Source organism: Microtus oregoni, unplaced genomic scaffold, assembly GCF_018167655.1.
Source record: "Microtus oregoni isolate MIOR12 unplaced genomic scaffold, Mior012 000007F_ref0000211, whole genome shotgun sequence".
NCBI classification, from domain to species: Eukaryota; Metazoa; Chordata; class Mammalia; order Rodentia; family Cricetidae; genus Microtus; species Microtus oregoni.
The window spans coordinates 22,795,565-22,821,456 of NW_024543066.1; the positions used below are offsets into that span (position 1 = coordinate 22,795,565).

The 25,892-nt window shown below is 42.6% G+C and overlaps 1 protein-coding gene across 2 annotated transcripts in view; it reads left to right on the forward strand.

Moving 5' to 3' along the window:
* Uggt1 (UDP-glucose glycoprotein glucosyltransferase 1) overlaps positions 1-25,210 on the forward strand; it is a 117,863-nt gene extending 92,653 nt beyond the window's left edge. For both annotated transcript variants that reach the window (XM_041655245.1, XM_041655246.1), the window contains 9 exons: positions 969-1,057; positions 1,555-1,656; positions 2,943-3,027; positions 3,990-4,172; positions 10,134-10,294; positions 11,928-12,042; positions 18,226-18,342; positions 18,703-18,856; positions 21,021-25,210. In XM_041655245.1, coding sequence (XP_041511179.1) covers positions 969-1,057; positions 1,555-1,656; positions 2,943-3,027; positions 3,990-4,172; positions 10,134-10,294; positions 11,928-12,042; positions 18,226-18,342; positions 18,703-18,856; positions 21,021-21,046 — 1,032 coding nt within the window. In that variant the 3' untranslated portion in view covers positions 21,047-25,210. The remainder of the gene's footprint in view (positions 1-968; positions 1,058-1,554; positions 1,657-2,942; positions 3,028-3,989; positions 4,173-10,133; positions 10,295-11,927; positions 12,043-18,225; positions 18,343-18,702; positions 18,857-21,020) is intronic.
* Positions 25,211-25,892: the final 682 nt, after the last annotated feature.

Here is a 25,892-nt window from a genome sequence, read left to right on the forward strand (position 1 = left end):
CATTGATATCCTTTGGAGCTGGAGGTACAGGTAGTTGTAAGCTACCCAGTATGGGTGCTGAAAACTGAACTCGGGTCCTCTGGAAGAGCAGTGTGTGCTCTGAACCACTGAGCCATCTCTCCAGCCCTGGCGTTGACATTTTTATACACACAATTCATAGTGTTACTAGTTATTTTATTCTGAGAAGACTGGGAAATCCCATTTACAACCCAACAGTAAGATTACAGTGTTTATAGGCATGGTTGATGTACACCTATAATCCTAGTACTTAAGGAGTTAGAGGCAGGAGCATCAGGAGTTCAGTGTCAGCCTGCACTGCATAGTGAATCTGAGGCCAGTTTGGGTGACATGAGACCCTGCCTCCAAAAACAAACACAAAATACAAACAGTAAGTGATTTTATTTACTGCCCTTTGTTGTTCTCTCTCCTCAGCGTTCTAAAGTTTTTTGACTTCAAGTAAAGTGACTAGAGGAAAAGTACCTGTTATACATGGTAAAACCTAGAGTCAGCCATCCTGTGGCTGAACAGAAAGGAGACTGCTGCAGAGAATCCTTTGCAGTAATAAGTCCTGAAAACAGGCAGTGGCCCAACATGCCTCTCCCAACAGCTCCTGAAGGCTGAATTCTTCCCCAGAAGTTGTCAGCTAGAAGAAATAATGCTATGAATTTTGTATATAAACAATGTGTATGTGTTTACTTGCTCTATGTTTCTGTGCAGCTAAGTTTGGTCTTTGGCTCATTGTACAAACTAAGCTTGGTTATCATTCAATTCAAAGAGATAGCTAGATCCTCCCTGAAGGCTTTGACGTGGGCATTCTGATAAACATACTTTTTTTCCTGGGTACTCAATCTGGATGGGGTTTTCCTATAGGAGACTTGGTTGATTGTTTCCTGTTGACAGTACTCCATGTGTATCCAGTGCCTATCAGGCCTACTGGGAGAAATAAGATCTGTCATATATGATTGCAGGTTCAGAAGAAAGCAGACATGGTTAATGAAGACTTGCTGAGTGATGGAACGAGTGAGAATGAATCTGGATTTTGGGACTCATTTAAATGGTAAATTGGCATCATAAAAATGGTTAACATTTTGGAGGGAAATCTGAGAGATGCATGCTATGCATCCTTTTGAGTATGATAAATTTTTTTGACTTCTGGCCTTCTGCTTCATGCAACTAGATTGTTTCCTTTCCATTGGAGTTGGGAAATGTTTCCCATTGATTAAGAAAGGGGAAATGTTCTTCCATGTACCTTGAGTGGGGTCCACTCCTGGGGGAGGTGATAGTCATTGTTCTGTTGACCTCCCCCTAGACAGATTGTATTCTCTGGAGCAGGTTATGTTCCATCTATTCCTAAATGATGTGGTGCCTTTTGATGAGCATCCTTATTGCCTTGCAAGATGGCTTTGTTCCTGTGCCCTTCCCGCATCTGTATGTGGCTTCCACAAGTCTTACCTCTCAAGCAGGAAGACACGGGTACTGTCTCTCTCTCCTCTCCTGAAAGGTTGTGTCTACCCAGCATCGTAAGTGGTTCTGTTTTAAATTCTGTTGTTACAGGGGCTTTTCAGGACAGAAGACTGAGGAAGTGAAACCTGAAAAAGATGACATAATCAATATTTTCTCTGTTGCATCTGGTCATCTCTATGAAAGATTTCTTCGGTTAGTCTTCATTATTTGTATGTAAATGAATTTGTTACAGTATGCTTTTTTTTTTTTTTTTTTTTTTTGATTTTTCGAGACAGGGTTTCTCCGTAGCTTTTGGTTCCTGTCCTGGAACTAGCTCTTGTAGACCAGGCTGGCCTCGAACTCACAGAGATCCGCCTGCCTCTGCCTCCCGAGTGCTGGGATTAAAGGCGTGCGCCACCACTGCCCGGCACAGTATGCTTATTTTGAGAAAAGTTTTGCTCACTGTACTATGTGTATCTATATGAAGTACTCAGAGCTATGGATAGCTTGCCACATACAGTTCTATTTGTTTTGATCTGGTTCACTCCATGAAGTAGAGCTACATGGTACCTCAGTGTGGCTATTACAAGGCCATAGACCATTAGTATCCTATGTGTATACCTTATAGAAATTGTTGTTCCTTGACCATAAATATTGCTTAAAGCAGAAACTAAGGAATTACAAACAATAGGCCATAACCATGTAACTCTTGGCCACCTTCTGCAGACCCACACAGCTTTAGAGCCAGATCTTAGTTCTAAGTGAGAACACCCTTGCTTGAACAACCGAGACTAAAATGGAAGGGGTTTGCCTAGGTCATACAGCTGAAAGCAGAACGGGCCATTGCTTGAAACTGTTGCTGTGGTTACCAGAGGGGAAGGGTCTCAGGGTCAGTTTGTCACTCTGTCTGGGAGCTCAGTGTTGAAGGAACACATTGCTTGAAGGTCATTGTCCCAATTTCAGAGCTGTTTTTCCTTTTAGTTTTCATTTTAATTCTGGTATAGGAGACAATAAAAAAAAGTCATTTGGGTAATTTTTAGTTCTTTTTCCACTAATAACTAAATAAAATAACAATAGTGATTAAAAACTTTATTGCATTTTTGGCCTGAGCCTGTTCCCTCTGGTTTCCCTTCCCCTTCCCTGCTCTCCTTTCTCTCAAGGCTCTCTTTCCAGACTGACAGGAGCCGTGCATGTACCATATGTTGCTGGGTCTGGAGAATGATGGCTATGACCTCCGGTTTGTGAGGTGGCTCATTTAAGTATACAGCATACTTAGCATTTGCCCCTATCTGTTTGGAATATGCTTTCAGGGAAATCCTTCTCTCATTCAGTGACACCTTTTAGTACAGTATGTAGACTTTCCCACTGCTGACGGTCTCTGCCTAACTGAACCACAGGTTAGCTCTGCTGTCAGTCTTGTGGTTTTTCTCTGCTTAATGTTGTTGAGGTTAAAAAGCAATGGAAAATCATTATTTGTTTTGTTTTTTTTTTTTTGGCAGCATAATGATGCTATCAGTGCTGAAGAATACCAAAACTCCTGTGAAATTCTGGTTCTTGAAGAATTATTTGTCCCCCACATTTAAGGTTTGTTCACGGGGAAAGGGAAAACCTTGTTAAGGGAATATTTACACTGTAACATATTCTTTTCTACTTTTGTTTTATCTGTACACTTATTTTTTATCCCTTTTATTAGGATATCCTAATTTCATTGTCTTTTCTATATTGGTATTTTTTTTCTTTTAGGCTACTCTATTTGGAGTAATAGTTATTAAGAAACAAACCCAGAACTGTAGCCTGTTTGAAGCTGAATAATGTAGGAGAGTCTCTTGTCTTTTCTAAGAGACAATGTTTTAACAAAATAATAACCTTTTCCCTGGAGGCTTGCATGTCTTTGCCTTGGTTTAAGAAGCACAGTGATAGTGTGTTTTGAGAATGATTAATTTTCTTATGAATAAGGTATGGAAGGATTGCTTCCTCTGTGCCAAAGGAAACCAAACTTCAGCAGTCTGCTGCTTGACTCGTGTTGGCCTGGACTGATTTTCTTGCATCTTACTTTTTTTTTCTGTAGTATTTAAAGCAGTTTTCTATTCAGTGATGACTCATCTCAGATGAGCAGTTACTTCTGCTCTCCTGAAGGCATTAGTGTCCTGGGTCCAGAGGACTTACTGTTAAGTGAGGGAATTGAAGAGTTGTGGCTCTGCTGTGGTTTAGACACAGCCTTGAGAAGATTTTACTACAAGCTCAAAGTGTTTTACTAAAATCAGATTTAGATAAGTGAACCTGGAGCTTATGTGCCGTAAACACCCACACACAGAGCTTTAAATCTCAAAGCGTTCACCTGCAGGTTTCTGTCAGATCATATGGTGACTACATGTCATCAAGAATGGGAATTGGACCAGAGTTTATATGTGCTCTTATATGAGCCAAGTGAATTAAGACCAAGTTTCTTTGTAGTGTGTACTATAATACTTAGTTGTACTGTAATAATGGTGGTTAACTTGCATTAAGGAATCAATTCCTTATTATTGTTCCCTGTCTAAAAATAGGAGTTTATACCTTACATGGCCAGCAAATACAACTTTCAGTATGAACTTGTTCAGTACAAATGGCCGCGGTGGCTTCATCAGCAGACAGAGAAGCAGCGGATCATCTGGGGCTACAAGATCCTCTTCCTGGATGTACTTTTCCCACTGGTTGTTGACAAGTTCCTGTTTGTAGATGCTGATCAGGTAAACTTTGAACACAAGCTGTTGGTAGTCAGTGCTAAATAGGTCCGGTTTCCTTTTCCTTTTTTTTTTGGTTTTTCGAGACAGGGTTTCGCTGTAGCTTTGGAGGCTGTCCTGGAACTAGCTCTTGTAGACCAGGCTGGCCTCGAACTCACAGAGATCCGCCTGCCTCTGCCTCCCGAGTGCTGGGATTAAAGGCGTGCGCCACCACGGAGCCTATCCTGGAACTAGCTCTTGTAGACCAGGCTGTCCTCGAACTCACAAGATCTGCCTGCCTCTGCCTCCCGAGTGCTGAGATTAAAGGTGTGCACCACCACTGCCCGGCTCCTTTTCCTTTTTAAAGATGATTTTCAGATACAGAAAAGTACCTGTTTTTTTGTTTGTTTGTTTTTTGCATTAGTATTTCAGAAATATGAAAAGATATCATTCAGATAGTATCACTTTTTAAATTTAAGTTCCATCAGCTCATCTCCCTTTAAATTTTTTCCTTGAACATTTTATGCATGTATACAATAAAATGTGTTCATGTAATCTATCATATATACCCTCTGTGAGTATGTCCTGTTAGTGCATAGGTGCATGGGAATAGAGCCATCTACTAGAGCCTGGGAATCCTGTCAGTAGCCTTTATCCTAAGAAAAGAATGATTCTCCCTTTCCAGTAGCTACCCAGTGCCAGTAAGGGGTGGAGCCTACATGTCATCTATCCCATCTGTCTACATTTTGGCTGGCTTGATCTTGTACAGGTCTTGTGCATGCAGCCACAGATACTGTGAGTTTATGAGTCTGATAACCATGTTATGCCAGAGGACAGCATTTTACAGCACTCTGCCTCATCCACAGGCTCCAAATCCTTTCCATCTCATCTTCCTCAGTGTCCACTAAGCCTTGGGAAATGGGGACCTTGATACAGATATTCTGTTTAGCACTGAGCAGTCAGTGTCTTACTCTCCTCACTCTGACCAGTTCTGTGTCCCTCTGCTGCCCACCACATAAGGAAGCTTCTCTGACAGGGCAAGTGCATCACCAATCTCTGGGTTTTAACATGAGTATTTAGAGATAACTTGTGAGCCTCACTGCTTAGGAAAATGACAATAGCAGGTTATACTCTAGGGCCTATGACTTCTTCAACTTCCACAGTTTGGGCTGTGGTTACAATACCAGGTATGAAATTCCCTCCTGTGGAGCAAGCCTCAAGTCCAGTCAGAAAGCCATTAGCTATCCTATAACAGTTGTACCACTATTGCACAAGTGGCAAAAACATTTCCTCCCACTCTGTGGGTGTTCATACACTCACTTCACAGTGCTTTTTTGTACAGAAGCTTTTCATTTCACGAGAGCCCATTTGTTAATTGAATACTCTCTCTTCCTTGTGCCTGTAGGATAAAGTGTGTTCCCTTCTTTTTTTCTCTAGCAACTTTAGAGTATCAGGTCTTATGTTAAAGTTCTTGACCAATTGGGGTTCAGTTTGTGCAGAGTGAGAGATAAGGATCTAGTTTCATATTGAATTCCAGTGTTCCCAATACCATTTGTTGAAGATGTTGTCTTTTCTCTTATGTATATTTTTGATACTTCTGTCAAAAATCAAAACTCATTGTATGGTCTTATATCTGGGTCCTCAGTTCTATTCCATCCATCCGTGTGTCTGCTTTTGTGCCAGTACCATGCTAATTTATTACTAGTATAATTTGAAATCAGACATAGTGACACTTCCTGCACTGTTCTGTTTGATTAGTATTGCTTTGACTATCCTTGGTCTTTTGTGCCTCTGTATAAATTATCTTGATGTTTTTTTTCAATCTACAAGGAATGGACTTGGGATTCTTTTTTTTTTTTTTTTAAAGATTTATTTATTTTGTTTACAGTATTCTGTCTGCATGTGTGCCTGCAGGCCAGAAGAGGGCACCAGATTTCATTACAGATGGTTGTAAGCCACCATGAGGTTGCTGGGAATTGAACTCAGGACCTCTGGAAGAACAATCAGTGCTCTTAACCTCTGAGCCATCTCTCCAGCCCTGGACTTGGAATTCTTACTGGGATTGCTCTTGAATGTGTTGACTGCTTTTGGCTGGATGGTCATTTTTACAATAATGATTTCTCTAATCCCTAAGCATGGGATATCTTTTTATCTTCTATCTTCCTCCATTTCTTTCTTCATTGTCTAAGAATTTTCACTGTAAAGGTCTCTTGTTACTTGGTTAGGTTTATTCCCAGATGGTTTTTGTTATTATGTTTGTTTGCTTATGGCTGTGATCTCTCTGGTTTCTTTTTCAGTTTGCTATTGTAATGTAGAAAGGCTACTGATTTTTTTTATGTTGATTTTGTGTTCTGTCACTTTGATGAAAGTATTTATCAACTCTAAGACTTCCTTGGAGTCTTTAACATCTGTCAAAAAACAATACTGCGACTTATTTTGCTATTTGTATTCCTTTTGTTTCCTTCTCTCGTCATATTGTTCAAGCTAAGACTTCAAGTACTGTATTAAGTAGAAGCTGTTTCTTGTCTTGTTCCTTAGGAAGAGTGTTTTGAGCTTTTCCCCATTTGGTATGATGTTGACTTCAGGTTGGTTCTATATATAGTTTTTATTAAGGCATGAGCCAACTATCCCTAAACTTGCCTTGATTTTTATCATAACTTTTTCTGTGTTGATGGAAAGAAACATAATTTCGGTCCTCTAGTCCATTCATGTGCAGAATTATATTTATTGATTTACACGTACCACCACTGCATTCACTGAAATAAAGCCATAATGAATGATGTTTTTAATGTAATGTTAAATTCTGTCAGGATTTTATTACCAAGTTTTCATTTATGTTTATCAAGGAGATTGGCCTGAAGTTTTCTTTTATTGATGTGTGTTGTCTTTATTTGTTTTTGGTGCCAGGGTAATACTGGCTTCATAGAAAGAGCTCAAAAGACTTCTTTTCTGTCTTATGGAACAATGTGAATAGTATTGGTATCAGTGCTTTACAACTTCAAGTTGTAAGTTCTGGTACAACTCTACAGAGAATCCATTGGAACCTGAATTACAGACAGTTGTGAGCTGCCCCGTGGGAGCTGGGACTCAAACCTGGAGCCTCTGGTTGAATAGCCACTGCTCTTAACCACTAAGCTCTTTTTCTATCCCACTATCTTTTGATTTTTTTTTGCAGATAGTTTTTCTGGGTATAGTAGTCTTGATTGGCAGTTGTGTTCTTCTAGAGCTTGGACTACATCTTTCCTTTTGGCTTTAAGTGTTTCTCTTGAATAACCAAGCCCTATTCTGATAGTCCTGCCTTTATAGATGACATGACCTTTCTTTCTTGAAGCTTTATTTTGTGTTTTTAGTATTTTAGCTATAATATATTGGTCCTGTCTAATTTGGAATTCTGTAGCTTCTCATACCTTGTTGGGCATCTTTTTCTCTAGATTTGGGGAAAAACATCTTCTGTGATTTTATTAAAAATGTTGTCTGTGCTTTCGGTGTAGTATCCTGCTTCTTCTGTGCCTATAATTAGAAGATTCGCTCTTTTGGTCTTTCTGCAGTGTATTAGATCTATACCCCCTCCCTTCCCCGAATCATTTATCATTGACCTTAATTACATGATTTGATTCCTCTGTCTTTTCTTTTGGCCCTGATACTCCATTTTCCACACAGTCCTTTTCTGTTCGTGAGGCTTTCCACTGAGCCTTTAATTTGGCTAACTGAATTTTTCATTTCCAGCATCGTCTCAGTTTGGTTTTTCTTCAGCATTTCTGTCTTCCTCTCCCGATTCAATTTCTATGTCTTGGGTTGACGTCCTTATTGCATTCAGCTCTTTTGTTTTGTTCTCAGAATATATTCATGTCTTTACGTTGCTTGGGCATAGTTATATTTATTCTTTTAAATGCTTCGGCTGAAGTTCTTCAATCTATTTCCATTAGGAGCCCTAGCAATGGGATTGATTAGTAATCTTTGAAGGGGATTTGTTATCTTGGTTTTGTTTTTGTTTCTGCTCTGGGACTTGGACATCTGGAGTTAGTTTATCTGCTGAGTCTTTTTCTGTTTTTAATTTTTTTTAAATATTTATTTATTTATTATGTATACAATATTCTGTCTGTGTGTATGCCTGCAGGCCAGAAGAGGGTACCAGACCCCACCACAGATGGTTGTGAGCCACCATGTGGTTGCTGGGAATTGAACTCAGGACCTTTGGAAGAGCAGGCAATGCCCTTAACCTCTGAGCCATCTCTCCAGCCCTCTGTTTTTAATTTTTAAAATTCAAATCACCTTTTATTTTCTTTCAGTGGTAGTGTTTGCAATGCTCAGGAGGTGAAATCGTTGTAGGGTTGAGGTGCTGTTTTCTTCTGTGGGACTAGTGTCTATGGACAAGGTCCCTACCTTAAGTCTTGCTCTGAGGGTCAGGTATTGTTCTATTTAAATGTGGGGATTCTGCTTGGGTCTGCAGCTTTCTCTTGAGAGTTGTGAGACTTCCCAGAGTAAAATCTGGTTCCTGTTGTGGGTTCACAGCTTCTCTTGAAGCCACTGCAAGATACTTCTGTTCTAATTTGGAGTCAGTTCAGTTCCCACCCTGGGCCTGCAGCTTCTTGTTAAGCTGTTTGGAGATGTGATGCCCCTACACACCAGTAGGCCTCACCTAAGTTCAGGGTTGGCCCTGTCTTTAGCTTCCCAGCACATCTCATTTTCATCTTGTCTTAAATATGGCTGTTCTGTTGTGTGTTCAGTCCTATATATTACTTAATTCATTTATCATAAATACCAAGAATTGAAAAAAATAAATGTTTACTATTACTTTGTTACTATGTCCAGTTATCTTCCCAAATGTTAAGTACTTTATTTGAACATTCACTGTTTTTAAAACAGAGCCTTTCTCTGTTGTCCAGATTGTTCTTCTGTCCCTGCCTCTTGAATACTAGAACTCCAGGCCTGTACTACCACATCTAGCTATAGGTGTTACTGGTGTGGGTGATAAATGAAGTTCAGGGGAAATGCTTAGATCTTATGACAAGGAATGCTGCGAATACTTCTCTGGCACACCTTCTCCACAGTGATGCTGATCCTTTTAACCACTGCAGCTGCTTTCTCCTCACTGCTAAACTATCCTTTTGTTATCCTTATGTTGATCCTGCTTATCTGACCCAAAGCAAGGTGCTTACTAACCATGCCACAGCCTGAAAATAAGACAGTCTTCAAATCCCCCATGTTAAATCAATAGGTTCATTACTTTTGAATTCAACCTAACTCAGTTTTTCAGAAGATAAGATCCTCGCTCTCATCTGAGCCCTCATCAGCACAGTCTTTACTGTCAGCTGTCCCTGACCTTCTGGTCCTAGGCACACCCACCAGAGAGGTCCTCCAGGCTCTGCTTACAGCACTGTAAGGCTTCTCTAGCCTGCATCCGCAAGCTCTCCCACATGCTTCCACAAGCCACCTTGAAAAGGCCTGCGAGCCACTGGGCAGGCTCTGTCACTTCAGCGTGTGCCTCAGTATCAGTTTTCTGACCAAACACCTAACAGAAGCAGCTCAAGGGAGGAACGGTTTGTCTTGGCTCCTAGTCTCAGAGGGTGTGTCTGTCGTGATAGAGAAAGGGAAATGGGTAATGGACCAGGGGGATCGGAATGTCTGATGAGACTGCTTGTCCCCATGACGGCAGACCAAGGGTAGAAAATAGAAGCTTGAACAAGGCCAGGCTACAGAATTCAAAGGCCTGCCCCTAGAGACTTCTACCAGCCAGCCTCCAAAAGACTCCACAGTCTTCAAAATAGCACCACCCACTAGCTTGGGACCAACTGCTCAAAACAGGAGTCTGTGAGGATCATTTCAGATTAAAGCTTGACAATGGAGGAATCCAGGCTTGTATTCTAGAGCCTGTGTGTTACCTGTTGAGTTGCCCTGTCTGCTGCCTGTGTAATATAGTCTACTTTAAGGAATGCCTTAAGTTTTCTGTATGTTGGTTAACAAGTATTTTGACTTTCTTTACTGCAGATTGTACGGACAGATCTGAAAGAGTTAAGGGATTTCAATTTGGATGGCGCCCCTTACGGTTACACTCCTTTCTGTGATAGCAGGAGAGAGATGGATGGCTACCGGTTTTGGAAGTCAGGGTACTGGGCCAGTCATTTGGCTGGGCGGAAGTATCATATCAGGTACTGAAAGAGCACTCCCTACACTGTTGTCTGGGTTTTCTTTTCTTAACTTTGTGAATTGAATCAGTGAATAGATAATATTATTATATTAGTATGGCTTAAAGAGAAAAATTCTTCAATCTGTCTTTTTTATCCAGCCCCCCCCCCCGAACAGATAAGCCCTCTTATTTATATCCTGTCTTTCCTTCCAGAGTTTAATTCTTACATAAACAACTATGAATATATATCCTTTTTATTACAAAATATACTCTCCTTTTTACACTGTCTAAATTACTGTGTTGTAATTTGAGCTTTTTAAAAGAATGTCATGTTATAGCTCTTATACCTACATATACTTTATTCCTTTGCTTAGCTGCATATTCTGCAGTGCATTGTTCATAGTTTTCCTCTTACAATGTGTCCTGATGCATAATCTATGAAATACTTTTTTTTTTTTTTTTTTTTTTTTTTTTTTTTTGCCTATTTCAAGCATATTAGTAACCTCTTGGGTCAGTATTTGGGCTAAGCATGGTGGCACATGCTTTTAATCCCAGCACTTGGGAGGCAAAGGCAGGTAGATCTCGCTCTCTCTCTCTGGGTTTGAGGCCAGCCTGGTCTACATAGTGGGTTCCAGGACAGCCAGAGCTACAAAGTGAGACCTTGTCTCAAAACAAAACAAAAACCCACCACCAACAACAACTAGTATATGCATGTATTCATTTCTAATGGACACTTCATGTCTTCTGGAAGAAGTATAATTTGGAAGATTTGAAGGCAAGGATACGTACAAGAAAAATACAGGGCTGGAGAGATAGCACAGAGATTAGGAGCGCCGACTGCACTTCCACTGGGATAAGGGTCAATTCCCAGCACCCACGTGCGGCACACTGCTTCTATAACCAGTTTCAAGGCATCCGATGCCTTTTGACCTGTGTAGGCATTGCATTCATGTGATACACAGACATAGATACAGGGAAGCACCTCTACATGCATAAAATGAATTTGAAAAAGAAAAGATATGCTTATTTTATGTGTATGAATCTTTTGCCTGCATGAAGGCCAGAAGATACCAGGTCCCCTGAAACTGGAGTTAGAAGTGGCTGTGAGCCACTGTGTGAGTGCTGGGAACCAAAACCTAGTTTTCTGGAAGAGCAGCAAATGCTTTTCACTCTGAGTCAAGTCTCCAACTCCCTAAATAAACCCTTTTAAAAAAAAGCACATATAGAGCTGGATGATGAAGTACAGTGATTTCAGTTTTATACTTAGTTCCTGGCCTGAAAGAACTGTAGCACTGCCTTCCTCCCCCACACCCAATTAAGAGATCATCAGGATAGCTTTTGCAAGGGTTGTTATTTATCAGTTTCAATGATTTTCATTACTAAATCTTCTGAGTTAGCTAGAAATCTTGCCTCAAGAATTAATTTTTATGTAAGACAACAAATAAAAAGCTGACCGCGGTGAGCTGTTACAGCAGAGCGTGGCCTGCAGGAGGCAATCCTCTCTGAAGTACGCAGTCCCTCTGCAGCCATCATCCCTTCACCCTCTCAGTGACACTTGGCAGCGCCTGGCTCATGACCTCTTCCATTATTTAGTTTGCTTTGTTGTTGACATAAATCCGTGGTTTGCCTGTAACAAGTGTCTCTTCTCTGCTCAGTGCACTATATGTCGTGGATCTGAAGAAGTTTAGGAAAATAGCTGCTGGTGACAGACTCAGGGGACAGTACCAAGGTCTGAGTCAAGATCCCAACAGTCTTTCAAATCTTGATCAAGTAAGTGACTATTGACGGTCATGCCAATATATTCATACAGTCATGCCTCTGTGTTTCAGAAAATAAAAGTAGTGTTTGTGTCTCAGTACTTTCTCGGAACTGAACAGTTTCTTCATGGAAAGTGTGTGTGAGTGTGTGTGTGGGGGGAGAGATTGATCAAACTTATATCTGTTTTCCAAAGGACTGAGACTGTCAGATATTTCAGAATTTATATAATATAGCATTAAACTTTTCCTAGCCCTGACACCCTGCATGTCAGAAACTCTCAGGAAGGTTTGCTGAATAGCATTTTCAAAAGTAAAATTAGAGGTTTGTTTTGTTTGGGTTTGGTTTTTTTCTTGTTGTTTTTTGTTTTGTTTTGTTTATGCTTTTGGGTGTTTTATCTGCATGTGTTTGTGCATTTATGTGTGCAATGCGCCCAGAGTCCAGAAGAGGGAGTCTGTTCCCAGGGAACTGGGGTAATAGATGCCATGCTAGGTCCTGTGGAAGAGCAGCCAGTGTTCTTACCCCCTGAAGCTTCTCTTCAGCCCCCAAATTGTACTTTTAGGTATTTTTAGATATCTATTATCAGTCTTTTTACCGCCCCCCCTCCTTCCTACCTTCCTTTTGTTGTTGTTGTTGAGTTACACTAGGTATCTCTTGAGTTGTAGACAAGACTCGTCATGATTTCCACCTGTCTTTCTTAAAAATTTCTAGTCATGCCAGGCAGTGGTGGCGCACGCCTTTAATCCCAGCACTTGGGAGACAGAGGCAGGCGGATCTCTGTGAGTTCGAGACCAGCCTGGTCTACAAGACCTAGATCCAGGACAGGCTCCAAAACCACAGAGAAACCCTGTCTTGAAAAACCAAAAAAAAAAAAAAAGAAGAAGAAAAATAAAAATTTCTAGTCGTTTATTGTGATATATAGCATCCATTAAAATATACATTGTAAAGTATATCAGGGAGTCACTACAGAGCAAAGCCCATAACCAGACCTCACTCAGGAGTACATCATTATGCCACCACACTGCTCCCTCACCCACTCGCTTCTCTAGAGACTCAGTTCTGTGCCCTTGGTCCTGCCTAGGCTGTGTGTTTGTTTTGCCTCTTGTCCTCTACTCTGTTTTGGAGATGTGTCCCTACTACTCATGGGTTTGGTTGTTTGTTTGTTTTTGTTTTTTTTGTCTGTTTGGGTTTTTTTGGTTTTGGGTTTTTTTTGGTTTTTTGTGTGTGTGTTTTTTTTTTCCTGAGACAGAGTTTCCGTAGCTTTTTTTTTTGGTTCTTGTCCTGGAACTAGCTCTTGTAGACCAGGCTGGCCTCAAACTCACAGAGATCCGCCTGCCTCTGCCTCCTGAGTGCTGGGATTAAAGGCATGCGTCACCACTGCCCGGCTGGTTGGTTGGTGTTTTGGGGTTTGTTTGTTTGTTTTTTTGTTTGTTTGCAGTTTTGTTATGCACTGCAGGCTTGCGTTTCCCTAGCCTGGCATATTTTCGGTTTTTCACTACATCAATAATGCCACTGTGAACACTTGTGCATGCATTATTTATTACTATAGGTGGGAGTATTAGCTATCAGTTCTTTGTGCCTTTACTACCATTACTAGATAATTTCAAAAAGCTTTTAAAATATATGGGGGATGTGGATATTTGCACACGAGTATAGTCCTCGGGTTTTGTGGTGAGCCATCTCACTGGCTGCCTACTCTCTACTTTCTGTCACTGAATTTGTTTCCTGTAACTCATAAAGGAGTCCTAGTATTTGTCCCTTTGCTTGTTTTGTTTCACTTATAGCATCCTGATGTTTTGACTGTTGTATAAAAGCTTGTCTACTTAGGTCAGAATTCCCCCTTTGTTAAGACTGCACAGTGCTGTAATGCTCACATACAGCATTTGTTTACTAGCGTTACTAGGGTGTATGCAATTGCTATTTACATTGGTATATGGTATGTGAGTTCTTGCTTTCAGTTCTATGAGATATATACCAAGAAATAGAATTGGTGAATCATAGCAGAACTCGGTATTTACTTTCTGAGGAACCACCAAGCTGTTTTCCACAATGGTGACACTGTTTTACATTTCAGTTAGTTATGCACAGGACTCCCTTTGCTCCAGATTCTTGGGTGCACACTTGTGTCATAACACAGTGTGGAAGTCAGATGACAACTTGTAGGAACTTGTTTTCTCTTCCAGTATGTAGGTTTCAGAGATCACGTTCAGGCTGTCAGGCTTGGCAGCAGGTGCCTTCACTTGCTGAGCCATCTCTCAAGCCCTATCTACATTTCTAATTTATTTTTTACAAGTTGACCTGGCTAGGTGTGGTGGCGCACTCTGACTCCAGAACTCCAGAAGCAGAGACAAGAGGGTCACTGCAGCCAGAACTAGATGCACAGCTCTCTCTCAAAAAAGGAAAACAGGGTCGACAAAATGGCAACGCGGGTGCTTGTCCGCACATCTGATAACCCGAGTTTGAGCCCTGGTGAAGAGATTTGTCCTCTGACCTCCACATATGGTGTGTACACATACGCACACATGCTAAATTTAAACAATAGTTGACCTAATGGATTTGAAGGAGAGTCTTACTGTGGGGGGGGGGAGGGGGGATCTGTGATCTGGGCTAGCCTCTAACTCTGTGGTCTTCCTGTCCAGTCTTCCTTGTCTTTTGATTACAGGCTTGGACTTCCGTGCTTGATTCTCACAGTGGTTTTGGTTTTGATTTTTCTGAAGTGACAAGTGTTGTTGCTGTCTTTTTGTGCAGTCATTCATATGTTATATGTGGAGAAATATCTGTTAAAGCCAATTGCCCATTTTAGAGTTATTTGTTATTGAGTTTCAGGAGTTCTTTGTATGTTATGAATATTAATCCATTACTAGATAAGAGGTTGACATTTTCTTCCATTCTCCCTTTCTTTTGTTACCTATGCTTTTTGCTGTTATATCCTGAAGTTCATACTCAAATCCATATCATAGGGATTTCCCCAGTGCTTTCTTCTAAGAGTTTTACAGTTTAAGGTCTTTGCTACAGTTTGGTTTATTTGCAAATAGTGTAAAATAAGGGTCCATCTTCATTCTTTTGTATTTATGTTCATTTCTTCATATTGCTAGGCAGCCTTCACCACTGCACTGTACCCCAATTTCCTACACTTGAGTAGATATTCACTGAATTTGACCTTGCAACTTGACAGTTATTTCTTTTAGAAGTTTTCATGCAGTTTCTAGTTCATGGTCTTTTGGTTTCTGATTTCCAACTGAGCTGTTACCTGCTGCCCTGATGATTTTATTTTAAAATTAGTTGCTATGTTTAAGATTTGTATTGCAATGAGGTGGCCAGGTGTCTGGTTGTGGGTTGTTTTTGTTTGTTTGTTTGTTTTTGTTTTTGAGACAGAGTCTCTCTCTCACACATTGTAACCGAGGCTGGCCTGCATATCATGATGATGAACCTCCTGCTTCTGCTTTCCGTGTGCTCAGGTTACAGATTACAGGTATGTGTCGCTGTAGCCACTTCATAGCGAGCCTTGATAGATCCTCTACTGGGTACTTATGGCTTCATTTTGGTCTTGCTTGGTTTTAGTGGGGTTTGTGGGTCACTTTATTCTATTGGGATTTGTCTCTGACTGTCTTTAAGCAGTACTGCGGAGTTCTTCCCGCAGCCACACGCCTTTCCTCAGTGCTCTCTTTCATTTAATCCTTCATTTTAGGGTTTTGTACTTTGTTCTTAGGATTTCCTGTCTAATTTGTTTAGCCTTCTGTTTGTTCTTGATTTTAATAAAGATGTTTTGATTTAGCTGGTCAGTGGTGGCGCACACCTTTAATCCCAGCACTGGGGGAGGCAGGCAGATCTCTGTGAGTTTGAGGCCAGCCTGGTCTACAAAGCGAGTTCCAGGACAGCCAGAGATACACAGAGAAACCCTGTCTCGAGAAACCAAATAAAAAACAAAAAAAGTTTTGTTTTTTTCCCGTTTTAATATTTTTTGTTTTCAGTTCTTTGTTGAAATTCCCTATCCTTTATTTTTTAGAGTAGAGTTGACTATCTTGACTTTAACATCTCTGCCACCTGCCAGCTCTCATCTATCTATACAGCTGCTCTGGGTCTGATGCTTTTGTCATTTTTTGTTCATGTTTTCGCTCAGCTGTTTTTTTTCTTTATTGAAAATGGATTATTTTTTCCTTATGTAATAAATCCTGATTACAGTTTCAAATCCCTCTACTCCTTCCAGTTCCTCTTCACTTCCCCTCACATCCGGATCCGCTGACTTCCTGTCTCTCATTAGAAAATAAACAGGCTTCTAAGGGATAATAATAAACTTAAAATATAAAAGATAAAAAAGACACATCGAAATTGGACAAAGCAAAGAAACAGAAGGAAAAGAGCCCAAGAAAAGGCACAAGAATTAGAGACTCGTTTACACATTCAGGAATCTCATGAAAACACTAAATTAGAAGCCATAACATATATGCAAAGGGTTAAAATGTATGTACTTTTCCTTTGTTTTTGGTGGTGGTAATAGTGATTGAGCTCGGCCTCATTTGTGCAGAACGCACACTTCACTGAACCACACTCTAGCCTCAAGTGTTTGTCTCTCATGACATCATTCAGCTTCTCAGTTGTCTTCAGGATTCAAGTTAGTCTCATTTACCTTGTCTGCCCGTACTAGAGGCAGAATTTGTTCTCCCGCAGAATATAAAGTTAAATGGACACTCTGTTCTTTATATTGCAGTAGTGCTGGGTCAACAATGTCTAAAACTAAACTCAGATACATCAAGATTGATATTTGATAATTAAGTTTATTGGGTTTTGTTGTTGACAGATTTGATAATGGGGAATTGTCTCAGTTACTTTTCTTTCTCTGTGACAAAGAACCATGACCAAGGCAATTGATAAGTGTGTAATTAGAGGGTTAGCATCCATGAGGGCAGGGCAAGAACCATGGTAGCAGGAGCAGCTGAGAGCTCACATCTGACTGCAAGTGGAGAAAGAGAGAAACTGGGAATGGTGTCTTGTGAATCCTCAAAGCCTGCCCTGGGAACAACTCTCCAGCAAGGCCACACTTCCTAACCCTTCTCAGTATAGATGATTGTGAGCTGCCGTGTGGTTGGTGGGAACAGTTCCACCAACTGGGGATGAAGTGTTCAAACCTACTACCTGTTCTTGTTCCGACCACCATAGGAACCATTTATCTCATTAAACGTTGGAGTACAAGTGATTGTTTCCTGGAACACACAACATAGCCAGGGTGCATGGAACTCAGTGACTTGATCTCGTGCCTTTGCCTCCAGAGTGCTAGGATGCAGTTGTGCCGTCGTGCTCAGCTGACCGCACTACATCTTTCTTTACAAGCCTCACAGTCAGTTTGAGCTTTTTATTTCATTGATATATTAGATTTTTTTCAGTGGGTTAGGATAATGGAGCATTTTATTGTGGGGGACATATGGGCTCCTGCATTGGGGAACAGGGTTCAGATGGGAGAGTCAGAACTTCTCTTCTGGAAAATTATAAACTAGTTGAACTGCAGAAGTGAATAGAGGCCAGGCATATTGGTTTACAGCTGTGATTCCAGTATGAGAGGCCAGGCAGGAGGACTTCACAAGTCCCAAGCCAGCCTGGGCAAGAATGAGACACTGTCTCAACAAAAACAAAAGAATGGGATTTTCTTTATACAGGAAAATGTAGTTGAATTTTGTCTGTGTTTTGTTTTTTATATGTGTAAGTGTTGGCCTGCCTGTGTGTATATGCCACATGTGTGCCTAGTACTGAAGGAGGCCAAAGAGGGCATCAGATCTGGAGGTGCAGATGGTTGTGAGCTGCCAGACCGTCCGTGGGAAACAATCTGGGTCCTCTGTAAGAGCTGCTAATGCTTTATTTGTAGTCCCATCCATGGGCCCCTAGGTGAGGTGATATTGTTGTTTGCTTTTGTCAGGTTTTTGTTTTTTACTTTTAATTATGTGGGTGTGTGTCTCTGTGTGGGTGTGTGCACATGTGTGTAGGTGGCTGCAGAAGCTAGAAAAGGGCATCAGATCCCTTGGAGCTGGAGTTACAGGTGATTGGGTGCTGGGAACTGAACTCCGATCCTCTGAAAGAACAGTATACTCTTAAATGCTGAGCAGTCTCTCCAGCCCTCTAGTTGAATTTTAAGCTAACACTTTTTTTGGTTGCTTATTTAAATTTCTGAGTTTTAGATCTTTGTGTTTTACTTTCTTTACCAAACAGGATTTGCCTAATAACATGATCCATCAGGTGCCAATCAAATCCCTCCCTCAAGAATGGCTTTGGTGTGAGACGTGGTGTGATGACGTATCTAAGAAGAGGGCTAAGACCATCGACCTGGTGAGCTGCCTTCCCTGCATGGACCCAGACTGTGCCTGGGCTGCTGATGCTTCTTGGAGCTGGCTCTCTGAGTTGTGCTTGGAGCTGCAAAGCAGGTCTTGGTTGTTTCAGCCGGCCTCTTTGTTTTCCTCAGGGAGCCAGATCCCCAGGCAGAGGGCAGACCATTTACTGCTGAGTCACTGCTTGCCCTTCATTGCACCTCTGTGCCTGTGACCTTTGCTCCATTTTGGCCTTGAGAGTTTCTTACTGTGTAATCTGGGCTGACCCTGAAGTCCTGATCTTCTTTCCTCAGTCTCCTTTGCATTCTGTACAGCGTGCCTTTCCTTGAGCTCCTCTGAGGTGCGTTCCTTGTGTTTTCAGTGTAATAATCCCATGACTAAAGAACCCAAATTGGAGGCTGCTGTGCGAATCGTCCCCGAGTGGCAGGACTATGATCAGGAGATCAAGCAGCTGCAGAGCCTCTTCCAAAAGGAGAAGAAGATGGGGACCCTGCGTGTAGAAAAGACACAGGAAGGTGAGTGTGAGCCTGGCCTTGGGTAAGTGCTTCTTTGTTTCTGATTTGCTGGGAAGACAACAAAATAATGACGACATAAGGGGAGAGAGCCACCTTTCCCTTAGTCTCAACCTCAGCTAAGTTCTGCTTTTCATTTTGTTTCTTCGGCCAGCCCTCTAAATAGTGCTTTCAGTGAAGTTTTGCAGTCCTCTATCCAACACGAGCGCGCGCGCACACACACAAACACACACATACACACAATTACACACATACACTTTCTTGTTTTGGTGAAGAAAGAAGAGATGCTTTCTAAAACTTTTTTTTTAAAAAAAATGTGTATGTTGTTTTCATTAAATTTGCCAAGATACTAGAGAGTGAATAAATTTAGATCAGGACAAAATATATATTCGTTTGAAAGAAAATAGTGTAAATCAAGCATATTGGAGTGAGAACAGAGTGTTTGTATTTAAGCTGAAAATTTAAAAAAAAAAGATGTCTTCTTTACATCAATTTTCAACTTTATTCCATATCATTTTATTACAGCTTCATAATAAGTTTACTTATTTAGAGGGGGACACATATCACCGGGCATGGCAGCACACACCTTTAATCTCAGCACTCTGGAAACAGACAGGTGGATCTCTGAGTTTGAGGTCAGCTTGATTATATAGTGAGTCCAGGCCAGTCAAGGAAATAAAGTGAGATCCTGTCTCAAAACAACAGAGACAAAGTTAGAAAACCAAACACACATACAGTGTATTTTATAGCAGCAAGCTGAAAGAGCATAATCGGTGGTTAAGACGTGTCTTTCTGAAGGCTGGATGTGTGACTCAGTGTTAGAACACTTTCCTAGTGTGTGTAAGACCCTGGGTTCCATCCCTAGCACTTCCAAGGACAGACATGGATCTCTGCAAAATAATTTCGTATTTTTATCAGTCAAATTAGGTGTTTTGTTTTTGAAGCCACAAAAATTTACAATAAATGCTTAATACCTTTGCCCATCCATACAAGTCTTAATAATTAATCCAAAGCTAAGAAGTGAGAGGATCAAGAGTAAAACTCACTTTTCAGCTACACAGTAAGTTTGAGACCAGCATACAAAAACAATGAATAAATTGGGCTCTGGGTTTTAATATTTCTCCCCCTTTAAAGTTATCCCAAGAGCAAATGCAGAGCTTGGGTCTTGAGTGACTCGGCAGTCCATTCTGGAGACTGTTGGGGTAGTAAGAATCCTAGCTAGAAGGCTATACAGTCACACAGTCACCATAAAAACAACTCAGATTTGGGGTGGGAGATGGTTAAAAGCACTGACAGTAATTTCAGTTCTGGGGGTGTCTGATGCCCTCTTCTGGCCTTTGTGGGCTCAGCATGCATATGATATACAGCTATATATGTAGAAAAATGGGCAAAGAATATGAGCAAACTACTCAAAAGAAAAGCCACATAGAAATAAGGAGGCAGAAATCAAGTTAGAGTCACCATTAGTAACTGCTATATCAAAAAAATATTGATGTATTGATAATGCCGCACATAGAGGAGACAGTGGTAAGACTGGGGAATGAGCCTTGCAGAAGCTGTGGGTCTGGAAAGCCCTTGCTCAAAAACAGCAGTATCTCTGTTAATGGGAGCCTCTGAGATCCTGCACCGCTGGGCTCAGTGGACAAGGTGCCTGCTACCCAACCTAGTGATGACCTGAGTCTGATCCCAGAACCCATGTAAGAGTGGAAGAGACGACCAACTCCACACAGTTCTCCTCTGACCCACCCGTGTGCACACATGAAAGAAAATGCTTCCCCTTCAGCAGCTCCTCTGTGAGAGTGCTCTTAAATAACTCAATGCAAGGCAAAAACAATTCATAGGAAGACGCTTGCGTTACTGTTCCATATCAATTAGTAACATTAAAACAGTTTAAGAATCAAAGAAAACAGCTACCCTGGCACACAGAACAAATGTTGGCTGAGAGCCAGGACTGCCCCTGTGAAAGCAATGTAGCCACAGTGCGAGTCAGCAACTCTTAAAACTGAAAATATGTCCTTTCTCTTATGTTTGCTTTCAAACTTTAATACAAAAATACCAAACCCCAAGCTTCTCTAACTCCGTCTGAGAGCTTCGTGGGGTGTGCTGTGGACAGTGCTCATGCTGTGATTATGACGTGAGTCTTATGTTCTGTTGTTCTTTTCCATAGAACCTGAGAAACATGAAGAATTATGATCTCTGGAGGAAGATGGGAAATCCCACCATCTGACAGTTTTTATACTAAATGGTTTTTTCTGATCTGTCGATACAACTGCTGAAGAACTGACTGGGCAGGTGTCCACACCTATTGATTTAGACTACTGCACCCCAGTGGGTGCTGGATCTTTGGGGCTAAGGCTCTGTTGGATTTGTACCTCAGAGGAAGACAAGTGGCTGATCTTCTGGGACTCTCTTCACACCAGAGGGAGAAATGGTGGCAGCAGCTGAAGAAGCTGAGTCCTTTGGTGCCCACGTCCAAGAGCACACATTGCTGCACTGGCTCAGAAGCTGGCCAGAAAAGCCACCATGCTCTTCCTTACCTCAGTTTACCTGCAGCCCTTGCTGCACTGCAGATGCCCACCCTGCACCAGGTCAGGCCGGCAGATGTTTCATCCAAGGTCCCTGCCTCAAGGTCTATGCCAACATGCTTCTCCCATCTCGTGCCCCACATTCTCTTCCCAAGCATTAGGCTCATTGTTATTGAGCCCAGCCAATAATCATGTGTCTTCAGGGTTGGCTCAGTTGCTAAGAAACCAGTCTTGAGGAGAACTGGGGCTGTTTGGATGAGGGTTGTGGAGATGACAGGCAGGGGGGAGTTTTGTGGTGTTCGAAGGAAGAAGACAAAAAATTGGCCATTCTCTTTCAGTCTGCTGCGGCTGACTTTAAAGGAAGCTTTATTCTATTCCCAGTGAACTTTCTACATAATTGTTTTGTAAACGATTTTTATATTTATGAAAATGTTTGCTTTTTCTTCCTACTTTGTAAAAAACTGTCGGTTATCAGTTTCCTGGCTGGGCACAGGCACACTGAGTCCCTCAGTGACCCATCTCAGTGTGCTCAGCCTCCATCTGGATGGCCACCGTAGTTTTCTCTCAGACCCAGGAGACTGGCCTTGGACTTTCCTTTCGCTCTGCTCTCAGACCTATGATGAGGAATGACTGTCTCTGGAACTCAGTTTCCTATACTCTGTCTGTTTCTCTTTCATTTTGGCTCTGTGATTGCCTTTAGCTTTGGAGACTCGTCCAAGGCCCGGTACAGTTCTAAGGTAACTGCTGCTGTATGAAGCAGCCCCCGTCATTGCTTTGTGTGTGTCCACAGTCACAGCCCAACCTCACCTGGGCGGGAGCAGCCTGGGCTGTGGAGCCGGGGACACGCTGTTACCCTGGCTGTACAGGTGTCTGGTGTCATCTCTGTCCAGGAGTCAGGGATCTGCAGCAGAGAGGGTTTCTGGGTACTGACCTGCCTTCCAGCTCACAGGGGCTGTTCTTCCTCTTTAACCTGCCTTTTAAAAACAAGAAGGGAGCTGGGGTGTGGCTCAATGGCAGACAAAGTGCTTGTCTAGCAAGCTCAAGGCCCTGGGTTCCATCCCAGCATTCCACCCCCACCCCCTCAGAAAGAGTGACTATGAAGAGTGAGTACACAGGAGAAGTCTTTGCCCATCTAAGTTAGGTAATACGTGTGTTTCCAAGGAGGAATGATCTACAGTAGCCATAGTTGGGATTTGAATGGGCCGTTATTAAGTAATACATAGAGAGAGACGGCAAAGCGTCATGTATCAGGAGCTCACACAACCAGCAGAAACTCCTGGAGTTCCCCAATGAGTGCCCTGGGCAAAGCAGAGTGTACCCTCAGGTAAGGACACAAGTGAAAGAACAAATAGCAAAACTAAAAACAGCATCATCAGATTCGGTGCTCACAACATCCTGCAGAAACCAGCTGAGCTTGCAGCCTCCCTTCCCACTGCAGGCGTGGGAAAGGTGTCTGGGAATGAATTACTTCCCAGCTGTGTTCAAGGATGTCATGTTTGACTCTTGGACTATTGAACTGTTTTGTCATGAAGTTAGAGGGGGCCTCACATCCCCAGACCAAGGGCCTTGGAGGACACTTTGAGGTAATCATGTTCCATAGCCAGCTTCTTAGCTAGTACATGACATCAGCACACTGTATATTGCGACATGAACTTTAAAATAAAGATTTCACCACACATATCAAGTAATTAATTTTCCCCTATTTTCAAATCCAAAGGTTAACTTAGAGCCAGCCTTTGTTCAGGCTTCGTGTCCACATTGTATTAAGTTTTCAGGGATGCCACTGCTGCTGTCCTCAACTGGAGGCAGGTACACAGTGCTCCCGTGTCCTGGGAGCCCGTGATAAGCAGGAAATAATCAGGTCACAGGGGTATGCTTTTTACTATTGGCCCAGTGGCCAGTTTCCTTCTTTTTACCAAGTCGTTGATGCGTCCTCTGTGGTTCCTCGTGTGTCACCACCCTGACGTAAGTCATAAGTCATAGTTGATGCTGTATAGGCCAGACCCAACTTGCTTCTAAGGTTGTCTGGGCCCCTCCTTTGCCAGCTTCTTCCTTGCTTCCAGCTTCATCTCAACAAATTTAGCAAATACCCCAGAAATGATGCTGCCATTAAGTGCCCCAGGGAAAGTGTCCATGTTGGTTTCATCTGATAGCTCCATGGGAAAGCAGGCTGTGACTGGAAAGAGCAGGAGATAACGGATCCCATGGGTTGTCCAAGCTTCTGGAAAGTTCACTGTTGTTCTTGGCATGCGCATATATAGATTTTTTGACCTCTTGTCATATAGAGGTAGAAAGTTTGCTTTCTGAGTCAGTAGGGTAGGGTGAACTGTGACTCGTCAGAATTACATGAGCCAGTTGCGAGTCAGTCTCTGTGTTCTGCAGAAAGCGGCACTTGATTGGCATCCCGGACTGTGAGGGCACAGCCCTCCAGCATCCTGGGTTTAGTTGAGAGTGGTGGTGTATTGGTTTCATAAGATGTTGACATTGTTAGTCTGGCGGAAGCTGCCTTTCTGATGAGCATGCTTGTCTTCAGGTGCACATGCATTGTGCTGGGCCAGTCTGGCCAGAAGCAGGCTCCATATTTCCTGATGCTACTTGAAACTGTGTTCTGAACCTTGTTGAGGCTCTGCTTGATGTGTGTCATCTGGTTTCAGGCTGAGTCCCCAGATGATACCCCAAGAGCCCAGAGATAAAGAAGGAAGAGAAAAACAGGAAGTCAACTTGACTGGCGTGATTTAGAACTGTCAGATAGCTCTCACATGGTCAGGAGTACGAAGTCGCTCCTCTTGTCCCTATCTCCTCCATGACTAAATCTTTTTCTAAAGTTGTTCTTCTTAGACCTGCATGATTAAAAGAAATCATTTGCCTGAGGAGTTGGGAGGGTGCTCTGGTCCACTTTGCTGGGTAGATTTCACGGAAGGCTGTTGAGTGGGAAGTGGCTTGGTGATGTGGAGTATGGTCTATGCACGATTCCTAAATGTGACTTCAGGCTCTGTCTTCTTCGTGAGTTACTGGGTATTTAACTTTCTGGGGATGTTGTGTGACGACCAGAGTCGATCAGATGGCTCGTCGTGTTTCTTGTTTAGGAAGCTAGCACTTTTTGTTGTTGGAAGTCTTGAGCTCCTGTTTTCTCTGCCTTAAGGTAACGAGGAAAGTCTTACTGAGGACTTTCACACGCCGGATCAAGTCCAAGCACATTAAACACTGTCACTCAGGAAGTTACTGAAATTTCCCATTTCTCCTCCATCGCTGGTGTCTGTCTGTCCGTGTAGTAACAGAAAGAGCCCTTCTGTGTTACATAGCAATGGTGAGCCAGTGAATTGGGCAGAGACTCTCCTTCCCATGGTGCCCGTGAGTGCTGACAGTTCATAGCAGCAGGGACAGAGTCAGCGCCAAGCACCAACATGCTCCGGGGAAGGAAAGCAGGAGACCTCTCCTGAGTGTCCTGGGTCCCTCGCAATGTGGAGGGTCTGTGACTCATGAGTAGGGCTTGGAGCCATGGTCTCTTCCCGCCCGTGCTTTCTGCACTGCCTTACGTCCCCATTGAGCTCGGTAGAGAAATGGGCACCATTCCTTTAACCAGATGCAAACCACACTAACCTAAGGTTGGCAGTTTGGAACAAAAGACTCCCAAGCACTCTGTTTTCCAATCCAAAAAGGAAAAATGGAGACAAAACTTAGGGTGTTTAAAGAAACCATGTCCAACTTTCCACTCAAACCAACACCTCACTTGGTATGAGGTTAATGTCTGTGAATGTCTTAGTCCAAAGGATGCTGGTTTATCATGAGAGTAAGCTCTGCTCAACACAATAAACTCCTCCTCTCTTCTTTACAGCTGTCTGGTTGGTCATTAAGGTGTGCGCATGTGCGTGCGTGCGTGTGCGTGTGTGTGTGCGTGTGCGTGTGCGTGTGTGTGTGTGTGTGTGTGAAGAGTAGATCGATAGAGGACAGTCTAACCCTTCCCTGTCACAAACCTCGAAGGTGTGGCCGTAGCTAGTCCTTCAGATTTTGGGCCAGCAGCCAGGCCCCCAGCTCTGGGTCACTGGATGGCAAACAGCCCTGGCAGTGCCAGCCATGAGAGGCAGTGGGGTGAGGCCTCTGGCAGGCCTCCTCATTGAGTTCCTCAGGAGGCATGTGGGTTCTGCCCCCTGCCCGTTCTCTGAGCCGCTCTGGGGCAGGGGAGAAGCTGAACACGTCCTGCCCCTCCGAAATCGGTGCACACTTCAGACTGGTGTGTGAAGTGTCCTTACTGAGGTGGCGGTCAAGAGGAGGAGGGATTTGGTGGCCAGGGAAACAGTGCTTAAATAGAAGGCTGGCACAGAAGTGGGAGCTTTCCTGTGTTGGTGAAGGACTTTGAGAGAGTCCGTGTGCATCTCGCTGAGCTGTCCAGGACTGGGACTGATCTGGGACCAGGACAGTTCCAGACCTTGAAACTGGACTCTGACTTGACATGGTTTTTTTGAGGGGGGGGGTGTAAGGACACCCTCAACTTCTGTTCCTCGGGAGTCATCTAC